This window comes from Bufo bufo, chromosome 10, assembly GCF_905171765.1.
Source record: "Bufo bufo chromosome 10, aBufBuf1.1, whole genome shotgun sequence".
Lineage (NCBI taxonomy): Eukaryota > Metazoa > Chordata > Amphibia > Anura > Bufonidae > Bufo > Bufo bufo.
The window spans coordinates 8,112,372-8,135,566 of NC_053398.1; the positions used below are offsets into that span (position 1 = coordinate 8,112,372).

General features: G+C 44.6%; 1 protein-coding gene across 2 annotated transcripts in view; it reads right to left on the reverse strand.

Moving 5' to 3' along the window:
* Window positions 1-23,195, reverse strand: part of NELL1 (neural EGFL like 1) — a 596,336-nt gene that overhangs the window by 344,877 nt on the left and 228,264 nt on the right. For both annotated transcript variants that reach the window (XM_040409754.1, XM_040409753.1), the window contains exon 12: window positions 11,660-11,788. In XM_040409754.1, coding sequence (XP_040265688.1) covers window positions 11,660-11,788 — 129 coding nt within the window. The remainder of the gene's footprint in view (window positions 1-11,659; window positions 11,789-23,195) is intronic.

The following is a 23,195-nucleotide window of genomic DNA, read 5'->3' on the forward strand; positions in this document are numbered from 1 at the left end:
ATCACAGCTCGGGGAGTGTCCTGTCTGTTGCAGCTTTCTCGCTATCACAGCTTGGGGAGTGTCCTGTCTGTTGCAGTTTTCTCGCTATTACAGCTCGGGGAATGTCCTGTCTGCTGCAGCTTTCTCGCGATCACAGCTTGGGGAGTGTCCTGTCTGCTGCAGCTTTCTCGCCATCACAGCTCGGGGAGTGTCCTGTCTGTTGCAGCTTTCTCGCCATCACTGCTCGGGGAGTGTCCTGTCTGTTGCAGCTTTCTCGCTATCACTGCTCGGGGAGTGTCCTGTCTGCTGCAGCCCTCCCCAACACGGCTCAGAAGGCAGTTGAAGGAAGAAAGGAACTGAGGAACTGAGCATGTGCATCTACCTCAGCAAGGTGGACAGAGAAATAAGAAAAAGAACAAACAGGTAGCGCCATACAAATACCTTTTAATTTTTAATTACATGAAATTACAAAAGAATTCAGATCCAGGTGCTGGTTTGAAAACTGCTGAATATTCTTTGTGGGACAACCCCTTTAGCTATAAAGTGTTTTTGTGCATTTCTTTTTTTTTCCTTTGTGGGGGGGGGGGGGGGGGGGGGGAATTAGATGATAGAAGGGGATTGATACAATTAATGCAGTAGACTAAATGAAGGCTCGCATCAGCAAATGTGGGCAGATAGCATGACAAACCAGTTTGGGGGCTAATAAACCAGTGAGCAGTGACTTTCCATACACGTGCTCCATTGAGCATTATTTGTCTATAATTCCACAAGTGGTGGAATGGATGTGGGCACATACGGTATGTTTTGCAATAATCCAAAAATTACAAGATGGAATAACTGTGCATGCTGATCTTGCAGTCATGTGTCCCTTGACCCCTTCTGTACTCCAGCACTCCAGCTATTGTTAAACTACCACTCCCAGCATGCGCCATTAACTATTATGGGAGTTCTGAGAACAGCCAAGCAAGTGTGCATGCTGGGGGTCAGTTTCACCACAGCTGGAGTGTCGAACTTTGCTGATCCATGCTGTAGACAATAAAATACAGTATAGAAGGGACAGATGGAAGAGCAACAGAAGACTGCAGGATCAGACTACACTGGGCTTCTTTGTAGTCTGTAACCATGGGAACACATCGGATTGCACTGGAGCTGTATATGTGATAGTGAAAACTATTTGCAAAGTTGCTGAATTTTGGAGTTTAGGATGATTTAGAGCATTCAAAATGGTTGCAAATGTGTCATTTTTTAAGGCTCCCCTCCATTCAGTTTTCAAGCAATGGCCCATTGAAATAAATAAACGAATAAATTCTTCATGAACCGTTCTCTGGGGGCACACTCCTTTGAGAATTCAGCTACGTCAAGGCAAGATTAGATGGGACGACGAAATCAATGCAGCCTGGTCTATATTTGGTCTCATAGTAGATATGTACGAGCAGATCATTTCTGACGCATTTCTTCCCCGGCAGCTTGGTGCAGGCTTTCCAGCTGGTCTGTATTGTGAAGAACGTTCCAGCCACAAAACTGCCATTAATTCTCATTAATTAGAGAGAATTCCCATTCTTGCATAGCAATCATAAATAATCTCTCCGTGTGAATCTATTGTGTGCTGTAGTCAATCTGCTCAGGTAAAATAACTACTTTTCAAGTTTCATTTTCCCAATAGGAGACCACTGAAAGCTCTTGAAAAAAAATAATTTGACCTTTTTTCTGGTTAAAATGGAAAAATACAATCCACAACACAAAGCACTGATGAAACAGACTGAGCTGAGCATGGATACTGCATTGTGGAATAAGTGTCTACACCAAGAATTGTGGTGCAAAAAGGAATAAATCACTACAGGGAGTGCAGAATTATTAGGCAAGTTGTATTTTTGAGGATTAATTTTATTATTGAACAACTATGTTCTCCATGAACCCAAAAAAACTCATTAATATCAAAGCTGAATATTTTTGGAAGTAGTTTTTAGTTTGTTTTTAGTTTTAGCTATTTTAGGGGGATATCTGTGTGTGCAGGTGACTATTACTGTGCATAATTATTAGGCAACTTAACAAAAAACAAATATATACCCATTTCAATTATTTATTTTTACCAGTGAAACCAATATAACATCTCAACATTCACAAATATACATTTCTGACATTCAAAAACAAAACAAAAACAAATCAGTGACCAATATAGCCACCTTTCTTTGCAAGGACACTCAAAAGCCTGCCATCCATGGATTCTGTCAGTGTTTTGATCTGTTCACCATCAACATTGCGTGCAGCAGGCTTCCGGTTCCGGCGCCGACATGACTGGTCGCATGTGAGAGGAGCTCCGTCTCTGCAGCTCAGCGACTACATTCTCCCAGTCACACCAGCTGCCTGATATCCGCTGGCAGTTGGGACAATCTACTTCACAGCTCACCGGGCGGTTTATGGACCGGTACCTAATCTTCATGGGGAGCAAATCAAAGAAAAATCTGGCCAAACCAGAAAAGGCGCCAACTGAACCTAAAATGGCAACCCGCCAGAATGAGCCTGCAGTTCATTCCCTGCCGAACGACTCACCCCAGCGGCCCCCGGTTCCCGCCGAGGAGGAAGATTTTCCCTCAGTGGATTACAAACAACTAGCGCTGGAAGTGGCGGCTCGGATATCACCGGACTTACAAGAAGCTCTCTCTTCTACGGTGGCACAATCTCTTGCGACGATACAAACAGAGGTTACGCAACATGGGGCCCGCCTGGAGGAACTAGAGACCAGGATGTCGGATATTGAGGCTGACAATGAAATGCTAAAAAATCATCTAACCCAGGTGGTGTCGGAAAATACAAAGTTATGGAGTAAAGTAGACGACCTGGAAAATCGCTCCAGAAGGAGCAATCTCCGCCTGATAGGCCTGTCCGAGAACATTCCAGCACGGGAGCTCATCGCCATATGTGAGTCCGAACTGCCGGGGGTGTTGGGGCTAGGGGCCAAATGTAAGGTGGAAAGGGCCCATCGGGTGGGCCAAAACATGCAACCTGATGATACTACTAGGCCCCGGGGATCACGCCTGAATCAAACGCGAGGAAGCAGACCCCGCCAAGTTATAGTTAAGTATCTGGACTATGCTGATAAGACTGCTTTACTCCGGGCATACAAGCAGCAAGGCGGAGGGGTGCTGTTACGAGGGCAACGCGTACTTATCTTTGGGGACTATTCTGCTGATGTCGCCAGGCGCAGAAGAGCTTTTGCCCCTATTTGCTCTGCACTATTCAAAGCCCAGATCCGCTTTTCTCTATTATACCCGGCAATCCTAAAGGTGCAGCAACCGGACGGGTCTGGGGAAACCTTCGACTCACCTACAGAAGCAAGTCGGCGTCTAAAGATCAACGTGATGGAGCGAACCCCATTACCAGCGATTACGTACCGCAGCAGTACAGTCAACGCGCCGGCATCACCTGAGATGGAGTCATTAAGAGAGCCAAGAGGAGCCACAGGTCCACCTGCTTGGAAGGGGCGCACCCCAGCCGTTACCCAGAAAGAGGCCGGATGAGGGACATTCGCTATCGTGGGGTGAAGATGAGTAGTAATAATACTTGATATGTTCCTACTGAAGTTTGGAGCAGTTATTTTATCTTTATCTTATTCTACCTTTGTTTTATTGTTCTCATGTTTGATGGACATCATGCACGGGACGCTCGGCCAGACCTCCTTATATGGCCGCAGAAGGCGAGGTTTGCCGCTCCGCCATTTTTTTGTCATTATTTCTGCCAATGTTAGTTGTATGAATGCAGTTGCCTACTTCAATATGGCTGTGTACCAAGCTATATGAGAAGTCGCTGAGCGAAAGAGGAGGAGAGATATGAGTTATTATAGTATGCTGATGAGATATGCATGCTTGATCAGAGTGTTGGGAAGAAGTGAAGCCTTTAACACTATGTGTAGGGGCAGGAGCCCTTGGTTTATGTCTTTAACTAGACGTTCAAGTTTTAAGTTATGTTGGGTTGGGCAGGTTACAAGGGGGGGGAGGGGGGATTGGGATAGGGGGCACGGGTTATCTCTCTCAACATTGCTTTTCATAGATCTTTTCTGGGTTTACCCTCATGGCTAACAATCTAAAAATAATAACGTGGAATGTAAAAGGTCTCCGATCTCCGCATAAACGTATTATGGTTCTGAAACACCTAAAGCGTCTGAAAGCAGACATAGCACTACTTCAAGAGACCCACTTAGATCAGGGAGACTTTGTTAGGATGAAGAGATTATGGGTAGGTGAGGTATTTGGATCTCCGGCTGTGGGAAACAAAGCTGGGGTGCTCACGCTTTTAAAAAGAGGGCTTCCATACAGTGTAGTGCAACAGTCTCATGACTCACAGGGCAGGATTGCTCATTTACATCTCACTTCACACTTAGGGGATATAAGCCTGTATAATGTCTATGGCCCAAATGAACGTGATGTGGGGTTCTTCAACTCCTTGGGAGCTCGGGTTACGGGGGATCCCATAGAATTGAAGATCTTGGGGGGTGACCTAAATGCGGTGGTGAACCCGGAGGAGGATAGACGGAGAAACCAACCTAGAAACCTGAGCTTAGACACACGAGACTCTAGAATGTCATCGTTACTCCAGGATGCTCAGCTGATTGACACATGGAGGGCCTTTAACCCTGAGGGCAGGGATTTTACACATTTCTCCAACGCACATAGCTCTTGGTCCCGCCTAGATTACTTACTTGTGAGTAACAGCGGTTTATCCCTTATATCTGATCCCCGGATAGAGGAACTAATTATATCTGATCATTCACCAGTCTCAATCCTGCTTAGGGACCGTATCCTTAGGGGCTCTGACTTTATCTGGAGATTTCCCTCTAATATGTTTTCAGACGAGGATTTCAAAAATAGATTAAGAGGGTGGTGGTTGGAATATTTCCAGGACAATAGGGACACAGTAGGTCCCCAAAGCCTCTGGGATGCAGGTAAAGTGGTTCTACGGGGTAGGATTATGGCATTTGTGGGGAGCAAAAAGAAGAATATCAGAGCCAAAATAATAGAGTTTAGTAACAAATTGAGGTTGGCTTACACTAACTTTTTGGGTAAACCGCTTCCTAGTTTAAAAAACATCTGGCAATCAGCTAAAAAGGAGTATGAGCAGTGGTTACATAGATGGGAGGCGATCTCACAATCAAAATGGGAAGCCCGTCTGTACAGGCACGGTAATAAGTCTGGGAAATTATTGGCGGGGCTAGCGAAAGGTCAACGACCTACTACTATCATACCTCCTCTCAGAAATAGTCTGGGTCACTTACAGACGCACCCCAAAGACATAAATGCAGTCCTGAGAACATTTTATGAGGATCTCTATAAGGCCCCAAACACCCCTCCCTTAGATAATAAACAGTGGTTGGAGAAAGTATCTTTGCCGAAACTTAGTGAAGAGGAGAAAAACGCCCTCAACGCCCCCATCTCCAAGGAGGAAATCGAATTTACTATAAAAAACTTATCTTTAGGAAAAGCCCCAGGCCCAGACGGGTTTTCTGGCGAGTTTTATCGTCTCTTATCCCCAGAGATCTCACCTCTACTAGAGCAAGTATTTAGGAGCTATATGCAGGGGGAGGCAATCCCGAATCAAACCAATACGGCCCACATTAAAATAATACCAAAGCCAGGGAAGGACCCAGCGTACCCATCATCATATCGCCCAATTTCTCTAATAAATGTAGATTTGAAGATAATCTCCAAAATTTTAGCAGACAGATTAGCAAAGATACTACCAAGATTAATCTCCCCAGCCCAGGTGGGTTTTGTACAGGGCAGAGCAGCAGTAACTAATGTCCGCAAGGTACTTACGATTTTGGATGAGGTCAAACTTCGACCTGATCTCCATCCATCCCCAGCATTAGTAACAGTGGACGCTGAAAAAGCTTTTGATAATGTTCACTGGGGATGGATGGAACAGGTACTGGAGGTGATGGGACTTGACGGGGCCTTCCGCCAATATATAAGGGCATTATACTCAGACCCGTGGGCTAGGATTCATACCCCAGGGTTTTTGTCACAGCCCTTTAGGTTGGGCAAGGGTACCAGGCAGGGTTGCCCTCTATCCCCCCTCCTATTCAACCTGGCCTTAGAGCCCCTCTCTAGGAGACTAGCTGGGGATAGCAAGATCGAGGGAATTAAGGTGGGGAATAGGGAACTAAAACACGTGCTATTTGCTGATGATTTATTAGTATTTTTAGAGAACCCTTTCAGAGATCTACCTCGCTTGTTTCAACTGTTCTCTGATTTTGGTATTAGGTCAGGATATCGAGTCAATACAACCAAATCTGAGATATTGTTTATTGGTTCAAACATCCCAAGCACTAGCGGAAAACCGTTAGGAGTCCCCCTCCAGGTAGCTACGAAGTCAATTAGATATTTAGGCATCCAGATAGGAAGAAACCCGGGGACACTTTATTCGTTAAATTATCCACCTATTATCCAAAAGATCAAGGGAGATTTGCAGAGGTGGATGCAGTTCCCACTGTCCCTTGGGGGAAGAGTACAACTAATAAAAATGATGTGCACTCCAAAACTATTATATCCGATGCAAACGATTCCCATTCTGGTCAAACATAAGGATATATTGGACTTGGAGTCAGCATTCAGAGCTTTTATCTGGAGGGGACGCAAGCCTCGCATAGCTTTCCCGAAACTTCAACTGCCTAAGGGATCAGGGGGAATGGCATTACCTGACCTAAGGTCGTATAACTTGGCCGGTCTATTAAGACATGGCGTCGATTGGATTTTCGGAACCAACTTTTACACTAACACACAACTGGAGACCCAATTAGCTAGACCATGGGCCCTGGGAGCACTTCTACACACGAGGTTCTCGGCTCTGCCTCTTGTGGCCAAACAAAGCACTTTGTTAACTGACACCATTGCAGCCTGGAAAGGGGTAAGGAAGATTTACAAGCTTCCATTCAGGATTTCAAAGTTCATGCCGGTCTGGGATCACCCAGAATTCCCAGCAGGCACTGAGGCAAAACACTTTGAACCATGGAAACAGGGAGGTTTTGGGAGAGTTCAGGATTTCTGGGACAGGCAAACTAACACCTATGTGTCTTTCGGCGAGCTACAAAAAAGATTCCCGCAGGTCAAATCACAGCATTTTTTGGCACACGCTCAGATGGTTAGTTTCCTTAGATCTAGAGTGAAAAACATGGCTGGGGAGTTCTCTGTCAATCCTTTTGATCGTTTGGTGGGGAATGGCTCCAGAAAAAGATCACTCTCAGAGCTTTACCACGAGCTGCGAGATAGCAAACAAAAGGGTCTGGCAGATAAGGTCTTCTCTCACTGGAAAAAAATATTCCCCTCACTAGATGCAGACACGTTAGTACTACAAGGATGGAATATAGTCAATAAAGTAATTATCAACCAAGTCTGGAGAGAATCTCATTTCAGATTTATCCATAAAGCCATATATGGATTCCAATTCTCTTCTCCCCTCCTATCCTCAGATAGGTTAACTAAATGCCCCAAATGTCACTTGGAAAGGTCAGATCTGAGTCATGGAATGTGGTCCTGTCCAGCCTCCCAGAAATTTTGGAAATTAGTTAGGTCTCAAATTAAAAGATATTTGAAAATCTCAATTCCTTTGTCTCCTGATTTGATACTTTTCCATGCTCAGGCGAATGGGACCAATGTGCAACCAATTATTCATATCCTGCTATTAGCAGCCAAACGCTGTATCCTTAAACATTGGCTCAAGCCTCAATTACCATCAATGATGGAAGTCCTCAACCACGCTAAACTTTGTCTGGATATGGAAAGGATTGAAGCGGAACAAATGGGAGAGCGATTTATAAACTCCTTTTTCAGGAGGTGGGAGGCTTTTATAAAAGTGGTATACTCAGACAGGGATATGCATACTTTAATGACCCCATTCACTCTATCCGAATGGTACTTGAAGAAAAAACTAAGCCAAACTTTGGGGAGACTTCAGATTGACTAATAACAATGTTAAGCACCTCAGGGACACAGAGAGAGAGGGAGGGAGGGAGGGGGGAGGGGGCTGTTTCAGTAGGGAGGGGGGAGGGTCAAGGAAGGGAATGTATTATATTGTACTGTTTGTGAATAATGAGCATATTGTCTTTTTTTTCTATGAAGACGATAAGGATGTACTGATGCTGTACAATTGTCTAAATATTTGAAAAACTTAATAAAAATTATGTTCAAAAAAAAAAAAACATTGCGTGCAGCAGCAACCACAGCCTCCCAGACACTGTTCAGAGAGGTGTACTGTTTTCCCTCCTTGTAAATCTCACATTTGATGATGGACCACAGGTTCTCAATGGGGTTCAGATCAGGGGTTCAGATCAGGTGAACAAGGAGGCCATGTCATTAGATTTTATTCTTTTATACCCTTTCTTGCCAGCCACGCTGTGGAGTACTTGGACGCGTGTGATGGAGCATTGTCCTGCATGAAAATCATGTTTTTCTTGAAGGATGCAGACTTCTTCCTGTACCACTGCTTGAAGAAGGTGTCTTCCAGAAACTGGCAGTAGGACTGGGAGTTGAGCTTGACCCGAAAAAGCCCCACAAGCTCATCTTTGATGATACCAGCCCAAACCAGTACTCCACCTCCACCTTGCTGGCGTCTGAGTCGGACTGGAGCTCTCTGCCCTTTTCCAATCCAGCCACGGGCCCATCCATCTGGCCCATCAAGACTCACTCTCATTTCATCAGTCCATAAAACCTTAGAAAAATCAGTCTTGAGATATTTCTTGGCCCAGTCTTGACGTTTCAGCTTGTGTGTCTTGTTCAGTGGTGGTCGTCTTTCAGCCTTTCTTACCTTGGCCATGTCTCTGAGTATTGCACACCTTGTGCTTTTGGGCACTCCAGTGATGTTGCAGCTCTGAAATATGGCCAAACTGGTGGCAAGTGGCATCTTGGCAGCTGCACGCTTGACTTTTCTCAGTTCATGGGCAGTTATTTTGCGCCTTGGTTTTTCCACACGCTTCTTGCGACCCTGTTGACTATTTTGAATGAAACTCTTGATTGTTCGATGATCACGCTTCAGAAGCTTTTCAATTTTAAGAGTGCTGCATCCCTCTGCAAGATATCTCACTATTTTTGACTTTTCTGAGCCTGTCAAGTCCTTCTTTTGACCCATTTTGCCAAAGGAAAGGAAGTTGCCTAATAATTATGCACACCTGATATAGGGTGTTGATGTCATTAGACCACACCCCTTCTCATTACAGAGATGCACATCACCTAATATGCTTAATTGGTAGTAGGCTTTCGAGCCTATACAGCTTGGAGTAAGACAACATGCATAAAGAGGATGATGTGGTCAAAATACTCATTTGCCTAATAATTCTGCACGCAGTGTATAGAAGGTATAAACTTTCCAGCAAGAGATCCGAATGCCTGAACCAAAGTCTATAGAGTCAGAAGTAACAGCATATACCGTGCATCACAACACAATACAGTGAGAGGCAAGAAAACCAACAAGACAAGCAGAAGAAAGGAGTAAAGAGCAATGGTGGGCAGGAAGGATTAATGCAAGCGGAAAATGGTAAGGAAGCAATGGAAGGAATGGAGGGTGGCAAGGAAGGAATGGAGGATTGGATGAAAGGAACAGAGGGTGGGATGGAAGGAACGGAGGGTGGGATGGAAGGAACGGAGGGTGGCAAGGAAGGAACGGAGGATTGGATGAAAGGAACGGAGGGTGGGATGAAAGGAACGGAGGGTGGGATGAAAGGAACGGAGGGTGGGATGGAAGGAACGGAGGGTGGCAAGGAAGGAAAGGAGGGTGGCAAGGAAGGAACGGAGGGTGGGATGAAAGGAACGGAGGGTGGGATGAAAGGAACGGAGGGTGGGATGGAATGAACGGAGGGTGGGATGGAAGGAACGGAGGGTGGGATGGAAGGAACGGAGGGTGGCATGGAAGGAACGGAGGGTGGCAAGGAAGGAACGGAGGGTGGCAAGGAAGGAACGGAGGGTGGCAAGGAAGGAACGGAGGGTGGCAAGGAAGGAACGGAGGGTGGGATGAAAGGAACGGAGGGTGGGATGAAAGGAACGGAGGGTGGGATGAAAGGAACGGAGGGTGGGATGGAATGAACGGAGGGTGGGATGGAAGGAACGGAGGGTGGCATGGAAGGAACGGAGGGTGGGATGAAAGGAACGGAGGGTGGGATGAAAGGAACGGAGGGTGGGATGAAAGGAACGGAGGGTGGGATGGAATGAACGGAGGGTGGGATGGAAGGAACGGAGGGTGGCATGGAAGGAACGGAGGGTGGCAAGGAAGGAACGGAGGGTGGCAAGGAAGGAACGGAGGGTGGGATGGAAGGAACGGAGGGTGGGATGGAAGGAACGGAGGGTGGGATGGAAGGAACGGAGGGTGGGATGGAAGGAACGGAGGGTGGGATGGAAGGAACGGAGGGTGGAAAGGAAGGAACGGAGGGTGGGAAGAAAGGAATGGAGGGTGGAAAGGAAGGAACGGAGGGGGGAAAGAAAGGAACGGAGGGTGGAAAGAAAGGAACGGAGGGTGGAAAGAAAGGAACGGAGGGTGGGATGAAAGGAACGGAGGGTGGAAAGAAAGGAACGGAGGGTGGGATGAAAAAAACCGAGGGTGGGATGAAAGGAACAGAGGGTGGGAAGGAAGTAACGGAGGGTGGGAAGGAAGAAACGGAGGGTGGGATGAAAGGAATGGAGGGTGGAAAGGAAGAAACGGAGGGTGGGATGAAAGGAATGGAGGGTAACAAGGAAGGAATGGAGGATTGTATGGAAGGAATGGAAGGGCACAATGAGGGAAGGAATGGAAGAATGAGCGTTTTTTTTTTCACACATCAGTTCTGCGTTGCGTGAAAAACGCAGTATGTTCTATATTCTGCGTTTTTCACGCAGCTATAGCCCCATAAAAGTGAATGGGGCTTCAGTGAAAAATGCATGGCATCTGGAAGCAGGTGAGGATGCAATGCGTTTTCACTGATGGTTGTTAAGAGATGTTGTTTGTAAACCTTTTTTAGCAACTGAAAAACGCATCAAAACGCATTTCACCCGCGCGGAAAAAACTGAACGCAATCGCAGACAAAACTGACTGAACTTGCTTGCAAAATGGTGCGAGTTTCACTGAAAGCATCTGGACCTAATCCGTCACGCTGATGTGAAAGAGGCCTAAGGAATCTGCCACACAGGGCCGCAGCACGATCTATGCCTGCAGGGGAGTGATGGATCTGATCATCAGGACAAGGAGAGAAGTTACTTGTTTTGTTTTTTTGTTTTTTAATTTTATTAACACTGCATTAGAAAAGGTAACATCACAAGTTGCAAACAACACATTCATTTGCAAAACACGTCCAGTGCTACAAGTTAGAAGAAAAGTACAATTACAGTTTTTGCCTCCAGGACTCGGTTACAATATCATCTGTGTGTCTGCTGTGACTTGCCCGGTAATTACACAGGTAACGCATAAACCGAAATATTAGACTACTGAAGGTAAGCAGACCTCCCAAGAAGAGATTTTCAATTTCACTTCGACAAGTGCAACTAGAGTATCAACATTTCTCCCTGGGTTAACATCCAATTTCTTTTTGGATTCTCCCTGCTCTATCATTTTCTTCAGATTTATAGATACGTAATCACTCAGCACAAGACAAGACCTGACTGCAGGATGAGCCTCTGTCACAAGTAAATATAGACATTTATCATAGCAGATACTTTTGGGTTCCTACCTTCACAATAGGTCGGGTCTCCTTGAAAGGGGACAAACCCGTTCCGACATTCACATGTGGCCTTTGTGATCCAGTTTCTGCATTCTGAGTTTTCTCCACATTGATAACCATCCGCGCAAAAGTCATGCCCTGCAAAAATGTTACGTTATCTGCTTGGTGTTTATTCGAGAATGGAAAATGTACAGTTCATGTTCACACTTTAACATTAATTAATTTCTTCAAATAGACAATACTCTGTGCAGAGTTTGATAGTTTCATAACATATCTTCATGGTCGGAGCTCTGTTTTTCTGACACAGACCTCTATACCTCAGTATGATGCAATTCTGACTACCTGCAGACACCACTAGGGGGAGCTCAGGAGTTTACTGCATAGCGTCTATATTTTACAGGCAAAGTAGGAAAACCAAGTACCGTAATCTGTCGCTTTTTCTGAATGCTTTAGACAAAGTATGAAATAAGGTAATTTCCTTGTGACATCATAATCACCTAGGCTTACCTAACACACAGCACTTCATTAACAAACTGCAAACTATGTAATGCAAACTAATTAAAATTATGATAGAAAACTGAGATTGTCTTATTTATTGCAAGTACATTTTTACATGAAAATATTTTTAGTTTAGCACTTTTTTTTTTTTTACATGAACTGGTAGCTGAGACCTGAACACAATATAAAAATTCTGATTTAGACATATTGGACATCTGGACGGAGCATTGTCCAATAAGAATTATTTCTTTGTTTTTTGGTAATGTCCGCTCCTAAATTGCATCATTTAAATATCCCTGCTTAATAAATTTCCTTAATTTTGTAGTTATTTTTTTTTTCTGTGATACTAGATGGCAGCTCTGGGGGAAGTACCAGTTCTCATCGAGGGGATTTGGCTGGTGCACATGCAATGCTCCATGGGAAAGGAGTATGCAAATTAGCCCTCCTGTCTCTAGTGCCGCCTATAGGTACTAGCTCCCCTGCGGGTCTATGACTAGGGATATTACTGTCTGGTTTGATTTACAGCTAACTAACACGCCCACCACTGACGTCACTTCTGGCTACGAGCGAAGCGCTGTGGACTAGGCGCAGCTGTTCACAGCGGCTCTAGGATCGCGCGCTTTCGCTTCGGATTGCCTTGACAAGCTAGAGGGAGGGTACTCTGGAGCGCTCCCATGATGCCCATTGGCTAACTAATTGAATGGGCAGGGTTGAAAGCGCTTTAAAAAGGAGACATACAGACCTATATGTTGCCACTGCCTTACTACACGTGCGGGAGCGCTGCCACTGCACTTAGCGCTCCAACGTTATACTTTTGTCCCTGAAGAACCATAACCCTTTATGGTGAAACCGTATGGTGACAGTTTTAGACCCGAGGTTCCAGCGGCTGGGGGTCGCCCTTTTCGGGGCGGGTGCTCCGACTACAGCCGGTCAGCGTCCAGATTTAGTGCATACAGGGATAGAACCAAGGCTGAGCACCCCCACTACGATAAGTAAATACGAAGCGCCCACCTCCAACATAGAGCAGCACTATACATACGGGTTTATAGCTGCAACAGATACCTGGCCTCCTTCCATGTAAGCAGCGCACCACCAGCATGGTTTTATACAAAGTGTCTCATTATCTTAATGAATCAAAAATAAACGTTATGTTTTAAGAAATACAACAAGGTCCACTCAGTCCAGCAGTAGAAATATGTAGACACCACTGAGTTCTCAAATAGTGGGTCACGTCGACTTAACCCTTGACCTCTATTAAATGTGAATTGAATAATTTATACATAGACTCATTGACAAAAATAAATAAATCCCGCACCAAGAAGGAGTTGTTGTAATGAAGCTGAGTGAGAATGTAATGATGATGTATTTAGGCAATTACAATATTGCAGCGACCCGTGAAGAGCCGGAGTGGAGGATGGGAGTGGTAGTGGCTCTGGCTCTCAAAGTCAACCATGGCAACTTTCCTCACAGGGCCTTGCCATGAAAGGAGAGGTCACCCTTACTTCCCTTTGGGCACACCCCGATTTTGGTGCTCTTGTGAGAGGGTAACCTTGATGTTAGGTGTTTGGCTGGCATGTATAGTACAATGGCCAGCGTATGGTGTATGAAAACTTTTTTTAGCATTAGTATTTAATAAAAATAAAAAAAAAAGTCTCAAATCTTGAATGGTGATAAACCTGTAGAGAGGACTGAGCTTCCAAAAATCTAAAAATACAACATGAGTGCAGCCACCATTTATGTGTGACCTGAACTGAAGAGTTTTATGGAACCCATTATGATAGACGTCAGAGGCTCGGTCCCAATCTAGAGATAAATAACAGAGCGGGAGAAGAATAGATCAGAACGGAAACCGAATGTCCCAGTAAGAGAACTATTTTTCCACTGTCTTTTGTTATTGCAGACAAAACGATTAACCACTACCTCGGATCTGTCCGGTTCCACTCATTTGTTTCTTCATTTTTATTTTTCTGTATTTTTCTTATTTTTATCTATTTAGCTTCAGCACAACACTTTTTTTTACTTCATGTTGAATTATTTGATTTTAGTTTGTTTGCATTGTTACGTTTTATCTGTTTATTTTTTCCTCTTTAACTTGAGTTTTTAATTTCATAATACATTTCCAAATTATAAAGCCAATGGTAGCAAAAACAAAACAAGAAACCAAGTGGTTCTTCTTATACCCTTCCATTTTATTTTTACCCCTACATTTACAATTTGTTTTCCCACGTAGAGATGGATTTCAGCACGGAGTCTGGTCAGCAGGTAACTGGTCATTCCTTATTTACCAGCACAGATGAGTGCCACCTTCCAGTAACCATGCCGAGCCTGGAAGCAGCAATCAGGGCGGACAGTGGTTTTCTATACTCTTCTATACTAGGTACACAATCCAAGATGAAGGGGAATATCCAGCATCACTGTTTTTCAGGTGTTGATCCAAATTTGGAAGCCGCCGATTTGTATGGCTATATAAATGCTTCTCCTAATACCGTACAAGACTAAATAACGCCATGCTACCCAAATCACCAGCAACATTGCAAAGCCCTGGACAATAAAATGGTCTTGGACAGTTTGTTATGATGTAGAGCTCTTCTTGCTAAATATACATCAGAAGACTGAAACGATTTTGGATATACCCCTTTAGGGATCCCCAAACATTTGCATAAAAATAGATGAAAATGGGTGTGGCTATTTTAATTTAAAGGGAATCTGTCACCTGTTTAAAAAAATATGGAATGGATGGCGTGCAGGGGTAGATGATCTGGCAAGGCTTTGATCACACCACATCTTGTCAGCTATGTGGGAGGTATACCTCGGGAGTATTCTTAGACCTCCAATGAAATCTTATATTATATTCCACTTAAGGCATGCATCACTGATCAACGCTCATGGTTAAAAAAGAAAAACCTACGCCTATCAACCAAATCAATCTAGTCAGCAAGAAGAAGAAAAAAAGAGAAAAGGGCCTGCCTAGAGGAACACAGTACATGTAAGAGAGGGAGGAGGGGGATGCAGCTGAAATATCCCTGAGGTGGGGATGGGGGTAGATAGTTCAAATACCTAGGAGTTGGAGAGGGTATAAAGCATGGGTGAGTGGGGGGCGGCTTTTACAACACGCCTCTCTAGATCGGTGATAGGAGTCAATGTCTTGCCTCTATTACATGTACACGAACTGGGCATATGGACCAAGGTTGTACTCATCAGACATTCCCTTGACTGTGCAGTAATAGTCACACATGGTAGATATCAAACCCCAGAACAATAGCTTTGATACAGAATTTTTTTTTCTGCATTAAATGCATTTTCTTTCCCCCTTGCAGGCGAGTAGGAACCGAGGTTAGTGAGGTACTGGCGATATTACCCCGAAATCCAGTGTATATCAGTCTGTCAGTCGTGGAGATAAGAGCCTTGCTCATTTGCTCCTTTCTGTGCCTCATCCCAGCAGCCGTCTTAGCGAGGCCAACGGAGCCCAGATCCTTTTATTACCTTTCTTTGATATTTAGCAAGTTTAATCCATCTTCTTTCCCTGACAATCTAAGGGGGCACGTAATCCAAACTCATCACCAAAGTGCCGGGCTTATTGTGTGAACAGCAGCAACTGCTTAACATACAAATTGAAAGCAGCTCACAATTTCAACATTTTTCTTAGCCTTTTCATTAAAAAAAGAAAAAAAGAAAAGTGGAGTCCTAGGAGAGTCAACCCTTTCATTTAAATATTGCATTAATCAGAATAGATCATGGAGTGTTCAGGTGAAATTTAAAGGGGAAGTCCGTCCCTGGAGACCTTTTTCTGCAGACCCCCCCAGCATACTTCCCTAATCCCCGCAGGGTTCTGGCTCCGTTGCTCTCTGGTGCTGCAGGTCTCAGGTCTCCCTGTGTCAACATCCAGTTTATTGTGGATCAGATGGCCATAGCTGTGACATGTCACACATGCATCACATGACCCAGCGACATGACACATCGTTGACCTGTCACTGCTGTGGCCATTTATTGGCTGCAGTGGCCACATGACCCATGTCAAGCCAGATGCTGAGATGGGGAGTCCCGAGACCTGTGGCTCCTGAGAAAGTGTCAGGGATCAGGTATATATGATTCCCACTGCGGGTCCCATCATGCTGGGAGGTCCCCAGGTGTTAACAAAACCTTTAATGAGGCTCTGTCACCAGGATCAACCCTATTAAACCAGTTATACAGCCTGGTAGGGTTGACCTAGCTGAGGAAAACGAAACGATACCTGTAGAGACTTGTATTATGCAATGAGCCATTGGAAACACGTCCCCCTCCACTTAGATCGACATTGCTAGACTTCACATCTAGCACTGAGTTCTTGCGTCTGCGCACTTGTGCGCAAACATGGCACGTGCGCACTCCGTCTTCTGCTGCTTGCCAAACAGCGAACATGATTAGTGTGCACGCGCCGTTGACGTCATTGCACCCAGAAGTGGAGGTGACCGCAGATAAGCCAATGTCTCCTGGACGTCAACAGCGCGTTAGCTAGATGTGAAGTCTAGCGCTGTCAATCTAAGGGGAGGGGGATGTGTTTGGAGCACCAGGGGCGTCACAGGAGCAGTACTCAAACAGCTAAAGCCTGGCTCTTGGTGCTCCAATGGCTCATTTGCATAATAATACAATTCTAAATTTCTCCACAACGCTGGGACCGAGAGACAATACAGGTATCATTTTCCTCAGCTAGGTCAACCCTATACTGGTTTAACCTAAGAGGATTTTTTCTTTTTTGCATTTTTCGTTTTGCACTCTCTGCCTTTCCAGAGCTACGGTATATTTTTATTTTCACATAGCTGCATGAGGGCTTGTTTTTTGCAGGACAAGTTGTACTTTCTAACGCCACCATGTAATGTTGCATATGATGTATTGGGAAGCAGCTAAAAATTCCAAATGGGGTGGAATTGGAAAATAAAAAATTCTGCCACAATAGTTTTTTTTTACTGACGATATTCAATAAAACTGACCAGTTACTTTCATTCGACAGGTCAGTACGAATCCAGAAATACCTTATATGTATAGTTTTTCTTGTGTTTTGATACTGATCAAATAAACAATTTTGAAAAAAAAAAAAAAATGGTTTATTTTTAAAATCACCATATTCTGGACCACTATAACTTTTTTGTAGTTACGTGTACGGAGCTGTGTGAGCATTATTTTTTTGTGGGGCGATCTGTACTTGTCATTGATACCATTGTAGGGTGTGTACAGCTACTTTTTGATCACTTATTAATTTTTTTTGTGGGAAATGAAGGGACCAAAAACGGTGAATCGGCTATTTTGACGTTTTTTCCATTTCGCCATTTTCCGTATGGGGAAAATATTTTTATTGTATGGGTATTTTCGCACATGGTGATACCCATGATGTGTATTTTATTTTTGTTTCTCTATTTTTATTTTGGGGAAGGGGGGGTGATTTGAATTATTATTTTTTTACATTTCTGTTATTTAAAAAAATATATATTTTTTACACTTTTTTTTATAGTTCCCATTGGGTGCTATAACAAGCAATCATTAGATTGCTATTCTTATAGAATCCAATGCATTAGCAGTGGAGTCTGAGAAATGTACTAGTGTCTGCCGTATGAAATAGCAGGCACCCTTTGGCTATAGCGCCCGCTCAGGAGCGGTGCCATCTTTAAAGTGCCGGTCAGCACTGTACTAATACGGCACTGGTCAGGAAGTGGTTAATAGAGTTGATCTCGGTGACAGAATCTCTAGGATATTGTTAATTTATCTTAAAGGGGTTGTCCGGTTTTATTATATTGATGACCTATCCTCAGGATAGGTCGTCAATATCAGATCGGCGGGGGGCCGACTCCTGTCAATCAGCTGTTTGAAGAGAAGGCAGCACTCCTACGAGCACTGCCTTCTCTTCTCCGTTTATCTGCTCACCTAGCAGGTGTAATTACAACTATGGCGTCCCCATTCACTTCAATGGGATAGTTGATCTGTGGGGGTGCTGCGAGTCGGCCCCAGCGATCTGATATTGATGATCTATCTAGAGCAGGGTTCCTCAACTCCAGTCCTCAGGGGCTAACTGCCGGTCTTGTTTTAAGGATTTCCTTAGTATTGAGCCAGTGATATAATTAGTGTCAGTGCATCAGGACTTGCCACATATATTCGTTATGGGGGATATTCTCAAATCATGACCAGGAGGTGGGTCCTGAGGACCCTTACCCTGCTCATTAAACACCACTCTATCCCATACACATCATTGTTCCTGGCTGCAGTCACACTCATTCTTGGGCTCGGACTGGCCCAGCAGGTATGATATGTTATAGAAGCATATCAAAGGTTTTGATTAGTGGGGGTCTGAGTGCTGAGACCCCCACCCTGATCCCTAGGAGGAGAGAGAAGCTCTTGTACTGTATATCACACTCTCTGCTTGCTGCAGAGGATGGAAACAAGAGGGGCCCCTAGACTTCTACAGAGCCCATATCCTCTGGCGAGGAGAGCGCAATATATGACAGTTTCTCTCTCCTCATTCCAGGAATCAGCGGGGGTCTCAGTGATTGGACCCTCATCAATCAAAACTTTTGATAGGTCTCTGAGATATCATACTTTTTTTTTTGAAAGCTCAGTGATGATTTATCAAACTACTCAATTCATTGTTATGGATGCATCAGGTTACTAGGATGACTTGTAGGCAGAGAGACGAGGAAAGAACAGGCCGAGGCTGCAAGATACTACCGAAAAAAGCGTGTTGGCACAGTTTCAGGTATTTGTGAAGGGAGTTGGTGGGTCCTGGACGCTCCAGCCTGGCACTGCTTGTTCTCAGTAGATCCAAGGCAGAAATTTCACTTTACCTTAATCTTTATTTGTTACAAACTTGTACAAAATTGCAATTCCACAATAAATAAAGACTAAAACTAGTAACATGTCATCCATTCCATAAACAGAAAAATCTCAGGTTGTTACAATGTATCACGAGGGCTTCCCGACAACATTGATAGATGATAAAGTCCAGTGCGGCTTGTCTTGTGCCTCGGGAAGCATTTCAGCAGTCTTTATGTGCCATGATGGTGGCATCTTGGTGGTGACATGGCATCTACTAAATTTAATAGGTGTTCACCCATAGTAGTAAAAGGAAACAAACCGTTGCAACAACCTGAGAAAATGTTAAATTCTTGTAAATGTCACTAGTGGTTAAGTCTCTCTTTAGTTGGTGCCGACAAGCTGGAGGCATCTTGTGGCTGTACAGGGGAGATGGAACTATAAAACCCAGCATCCTATGCTAGCCACAAGGGACACCGGGGGATGAAGACCCAGAAATTGGCATAAGTAGATTCAGACTTTCCCACATAATGTAAGTAAATTTAGGAGGTGAAAAAAAAGGGAGGGGGGGGGGGGGGAGTAAAAACAAAATCAGTGAATTTGAGTCCACCAGGTATCTTGGGTGGCCTAGCTGAAGAGTGACCTCCAACTCTCTGCTGCGGAGTCTGCACTTTATTCTTCAGGTTAGTATTCTTTTTCGGGTTGTGTCTCTCCGAAGGCTTATCCACTGGACAGAACTTCAGGATCTGTGTTGTGAAAACAGGAAATGGTGCTTGAGCCGTCTTTCATGTATATTATGTTTATTCTCACAGAATGAAAGAAATGTATTCACTTATGAGACACACGTTGGGGAGATGGCAACTGGTGAACAGGTATTGTGCAAAAAAGGGAACTGTAACCCAGAATAATAAGAATGGCGGCTTTATTAACTTTACTTACACAGGTTCCATGGATTCATTTCTATACATTCAAAAACAACGAAAAGATACACAATAAAATCCTCTGTGCTGCTAGGACGCGGCTCCATCCACTATTTAAAGATCAGTACAAAACATCTCTGCTGAAATACTCTGTGCTTCTGGGGACCCTGCTCCTTCTACTATGTAACTCTCACCCTGTGACCTCCCACAAGATGAGCACATCCTCTCCTGACATCCTCTGTGCTGCTGGGGACTCTATTCCTTCCACTATGTAACTCTCAGCCTGTGACCTCCACGAGATCGGCAGACTCCTCTCCTGAAATCCTCTGTGCTGCTGCGGACCCTGTTCCTTCCACTATGTAATACTCAACCTGTGAACCCCCCACAGGATCACACAAGGACATCATACGGAGTGTAGAGGGTGCGGTTACACCAGGGCTCCAGTGAGGGGGCCCCAGGATACTATTATAAATGGCAGATGGTTGGTGGGGTGTCCAGTTACAGTTGTACAGGTATTAAATTTGGGGTCAGGAACAACCTCGGTCACTCCTTTTCTCTCCTGAAATACTCTGTACTGCTGGGGTTTCTGCTTCTTTTCCTATATAACATTCAGTCTATGATGTCCTCACATGATATGGTTCTTGTCATATGTAGCCCTGTCCATAACGATCATCATTACATGGGTGGTCAACTAACAACCCCTCTCAAGATAAGCATAAACCTCTCCTAAAATACTCTGTGCTGCTGGGACCTGGCTCTCTCCCCTGTGTAACCTAGTCTGTTACCTCCCACAAGATCACACCTGAGCTCCAGTGACTGAGGTGGCCCCAAGACAGATGTTGCACCTCTGCCACCCCATTCTTCTCCTTAAATACTCTGTGCTGCAGTGGTTCCTGCTCCTTGTCCTACATAACGCTTAGTCTGTGACCTCACAACAGGATATCGAACCTGTCACGCACCGCCCTGTCCTCAATAATATCACATGGATGGCACATCTCCTGATATACTCTGTTGCTGTGAGCAATCTGTCAGTAACAATGCCGTGTAAATGCACTTTAAACAAGGGTGTAAAGAAGCATACAAGACACAACAGTTGTCGGAAATAATCGTTAATCCAGTGTTAAAATAATATTTGGGATCCTAGGAGTTACTGTGGGTTACATCCTTTTTCATACAGTTACCTGGCACCAGTTTTCATCTTCAGCTCCCGCCGGCTGTGATGTATTCTCAACACAGATCCTGATCTACTATCTGCTGTATGGATCACCTCCTAGTGCCAGGCAGGAGACGCCTCTGGGCATCTCATACAGAAAGACATAAAAGGTAGCAAAGCTCGATACAAATAAGAAGTCTGCAACATTGTACCAACACTTCATGTGAGCCAAGCCGATTTGTAAAAAAACATCATTATACAGAAATCTTTTCATACACCACAAGATTTTATTTGCTTGTGCATCTGCCTGGCATTGAGTGATATGGCATAATGTAACTTGCTGGTTACAGGTATACACAAATCCTTCAAGAACGTCTGTCACCGCCAGCTCTGTGAGAAGGTCTGTTAGACGTTCTTCTCTACTCCTTGCATGAAGTTCTTTGTTTTGGTTTCACTTTGTCATCTCCTTTCCTTCTCCCAGCTGTCACCTATTTACACTAATTGTCTCCCTTTATATTCCCTCCCATACTGCCTCACTTTGCGGTTTATACTTCTTCCTGGATTGTGTTCACTGCTGGAGGCTGCTACTGCTGATTCCTCAGATAAGTCTGTTTCCTTTATTTGTGTTTCCTTGCTGGCTTGATTGTAGGTGACGCTGACTCCGTCCGTATTAAGTGCAGGGAGCCGGTGGTCGTGTCCCCTCACTATTATAGGGTTTTCAGGTGTCAGATAGTATTAGGTACGTGGACATGCAATCGTCTACCATAAAGATCTTTGCATGGGCATAGCATACAGGGAGAGCTCTAGGGGTTTTATAGGGCTCACCCATATGCTCCTTAGTTTGGGATCAAGCCAGTCGGATGTTTATTTATAAGTTCCAGCTATCTGCTAACTTCATCCGTGACAACGTCTTTCTCACTACTTGTCATGGATAGCTACTCTGAATTGTCATCCTAAATCTTCTACCCTCAACCCCCCCCCCCCCCCCTCGCCCAATAAACACCCCTCTGCCCCATATACGGTACAACATTGATCCTGGCTAAAAGCTCAAGAGGTCCAAAGAAGAAATTTTATTTTGCCTTAAAGGATTCGTCTGGACAGCTCCTTAAATTTTTATTTATTACAAACTTGTACCAAATTGGAAGAAAAACAAAGTCTCAGATTGTTACAATGTATCACAAAGGCTTTCCGGAGGGGGGGGGGAATGCTATTGCTCCAAATTATCAGCCATTCCAGACTGATGAACCGATGGCATAAGACATGGAAAACGCTGGTTCCTCAGAAATGTGTTTTTCGTGGCATTGAGTGAACACCTCGCTCATTTTATTACCCTCCTATTCTCATCACAGCTATTTATTCCTCATTATGTGAAATGTGGAGTTATGTGGGTGTGCTATTCATATATCAGCAGCACAACAATGGATCCACTGCAATGGATATAATATCCTTTTCCAACAGGTGCCCCAACTTTTAAAATGCAATCAATATAATGTTGAAGAACCACAGGGTACGGCCACACGGAGCGGCCAATAGCCCGCAGCTGCCTTTCATTTAATAATGAAGACCGCACTATAAAGTCCTTCTTCTTTGGTAATGGTGTGCGGCACCTTTAAACTGGGGCTGTTGCTGGTACAGGGTTTGGCTGGTGAGGTGGGGGAACAATATGCATATTATTCCTGTTCTGGCCTGTAATCTCCTGCAGGTTATTTGACAGTAAACACAGCATATCCAGCACTTTCCTGCCCTACAGGTGGAGCCCTTCTTCTCCCATCTGCTTTTCTTCCTTTTCAACATCATCTAATATTGATAAGAATATGTCATCAGTAACATCCAGCTCCTCCTCTCTCTGCATCTTGCTGACTTTTCTAGGAGATGGAGACCAAGATGATTTGGAAGAAGTAAAAGATGAGAATGGTTATCATTAAGACCTAGCCCCCCTAAGGCCCCTTTCACACGGGCGAGATTTCCGCGCGGGTGCAATGCGTGAGTTGAACGCATTGCCCCTGCACTGAATCCTGACCCATTCATTTCTATGGGGCTGTGCACACGAGCAGTGATTTTCACGCATCACTTGTGCGTTGCGTGAAAATCGCAGCTTGCTGCATATTCTGCGTTTTTCACGCAACGCAGCCCCATAGAAGTGAATGGGGCCACATGAAAATCGCAAGCATCCGCAAGCAAGTGCGGATGCGGTGCG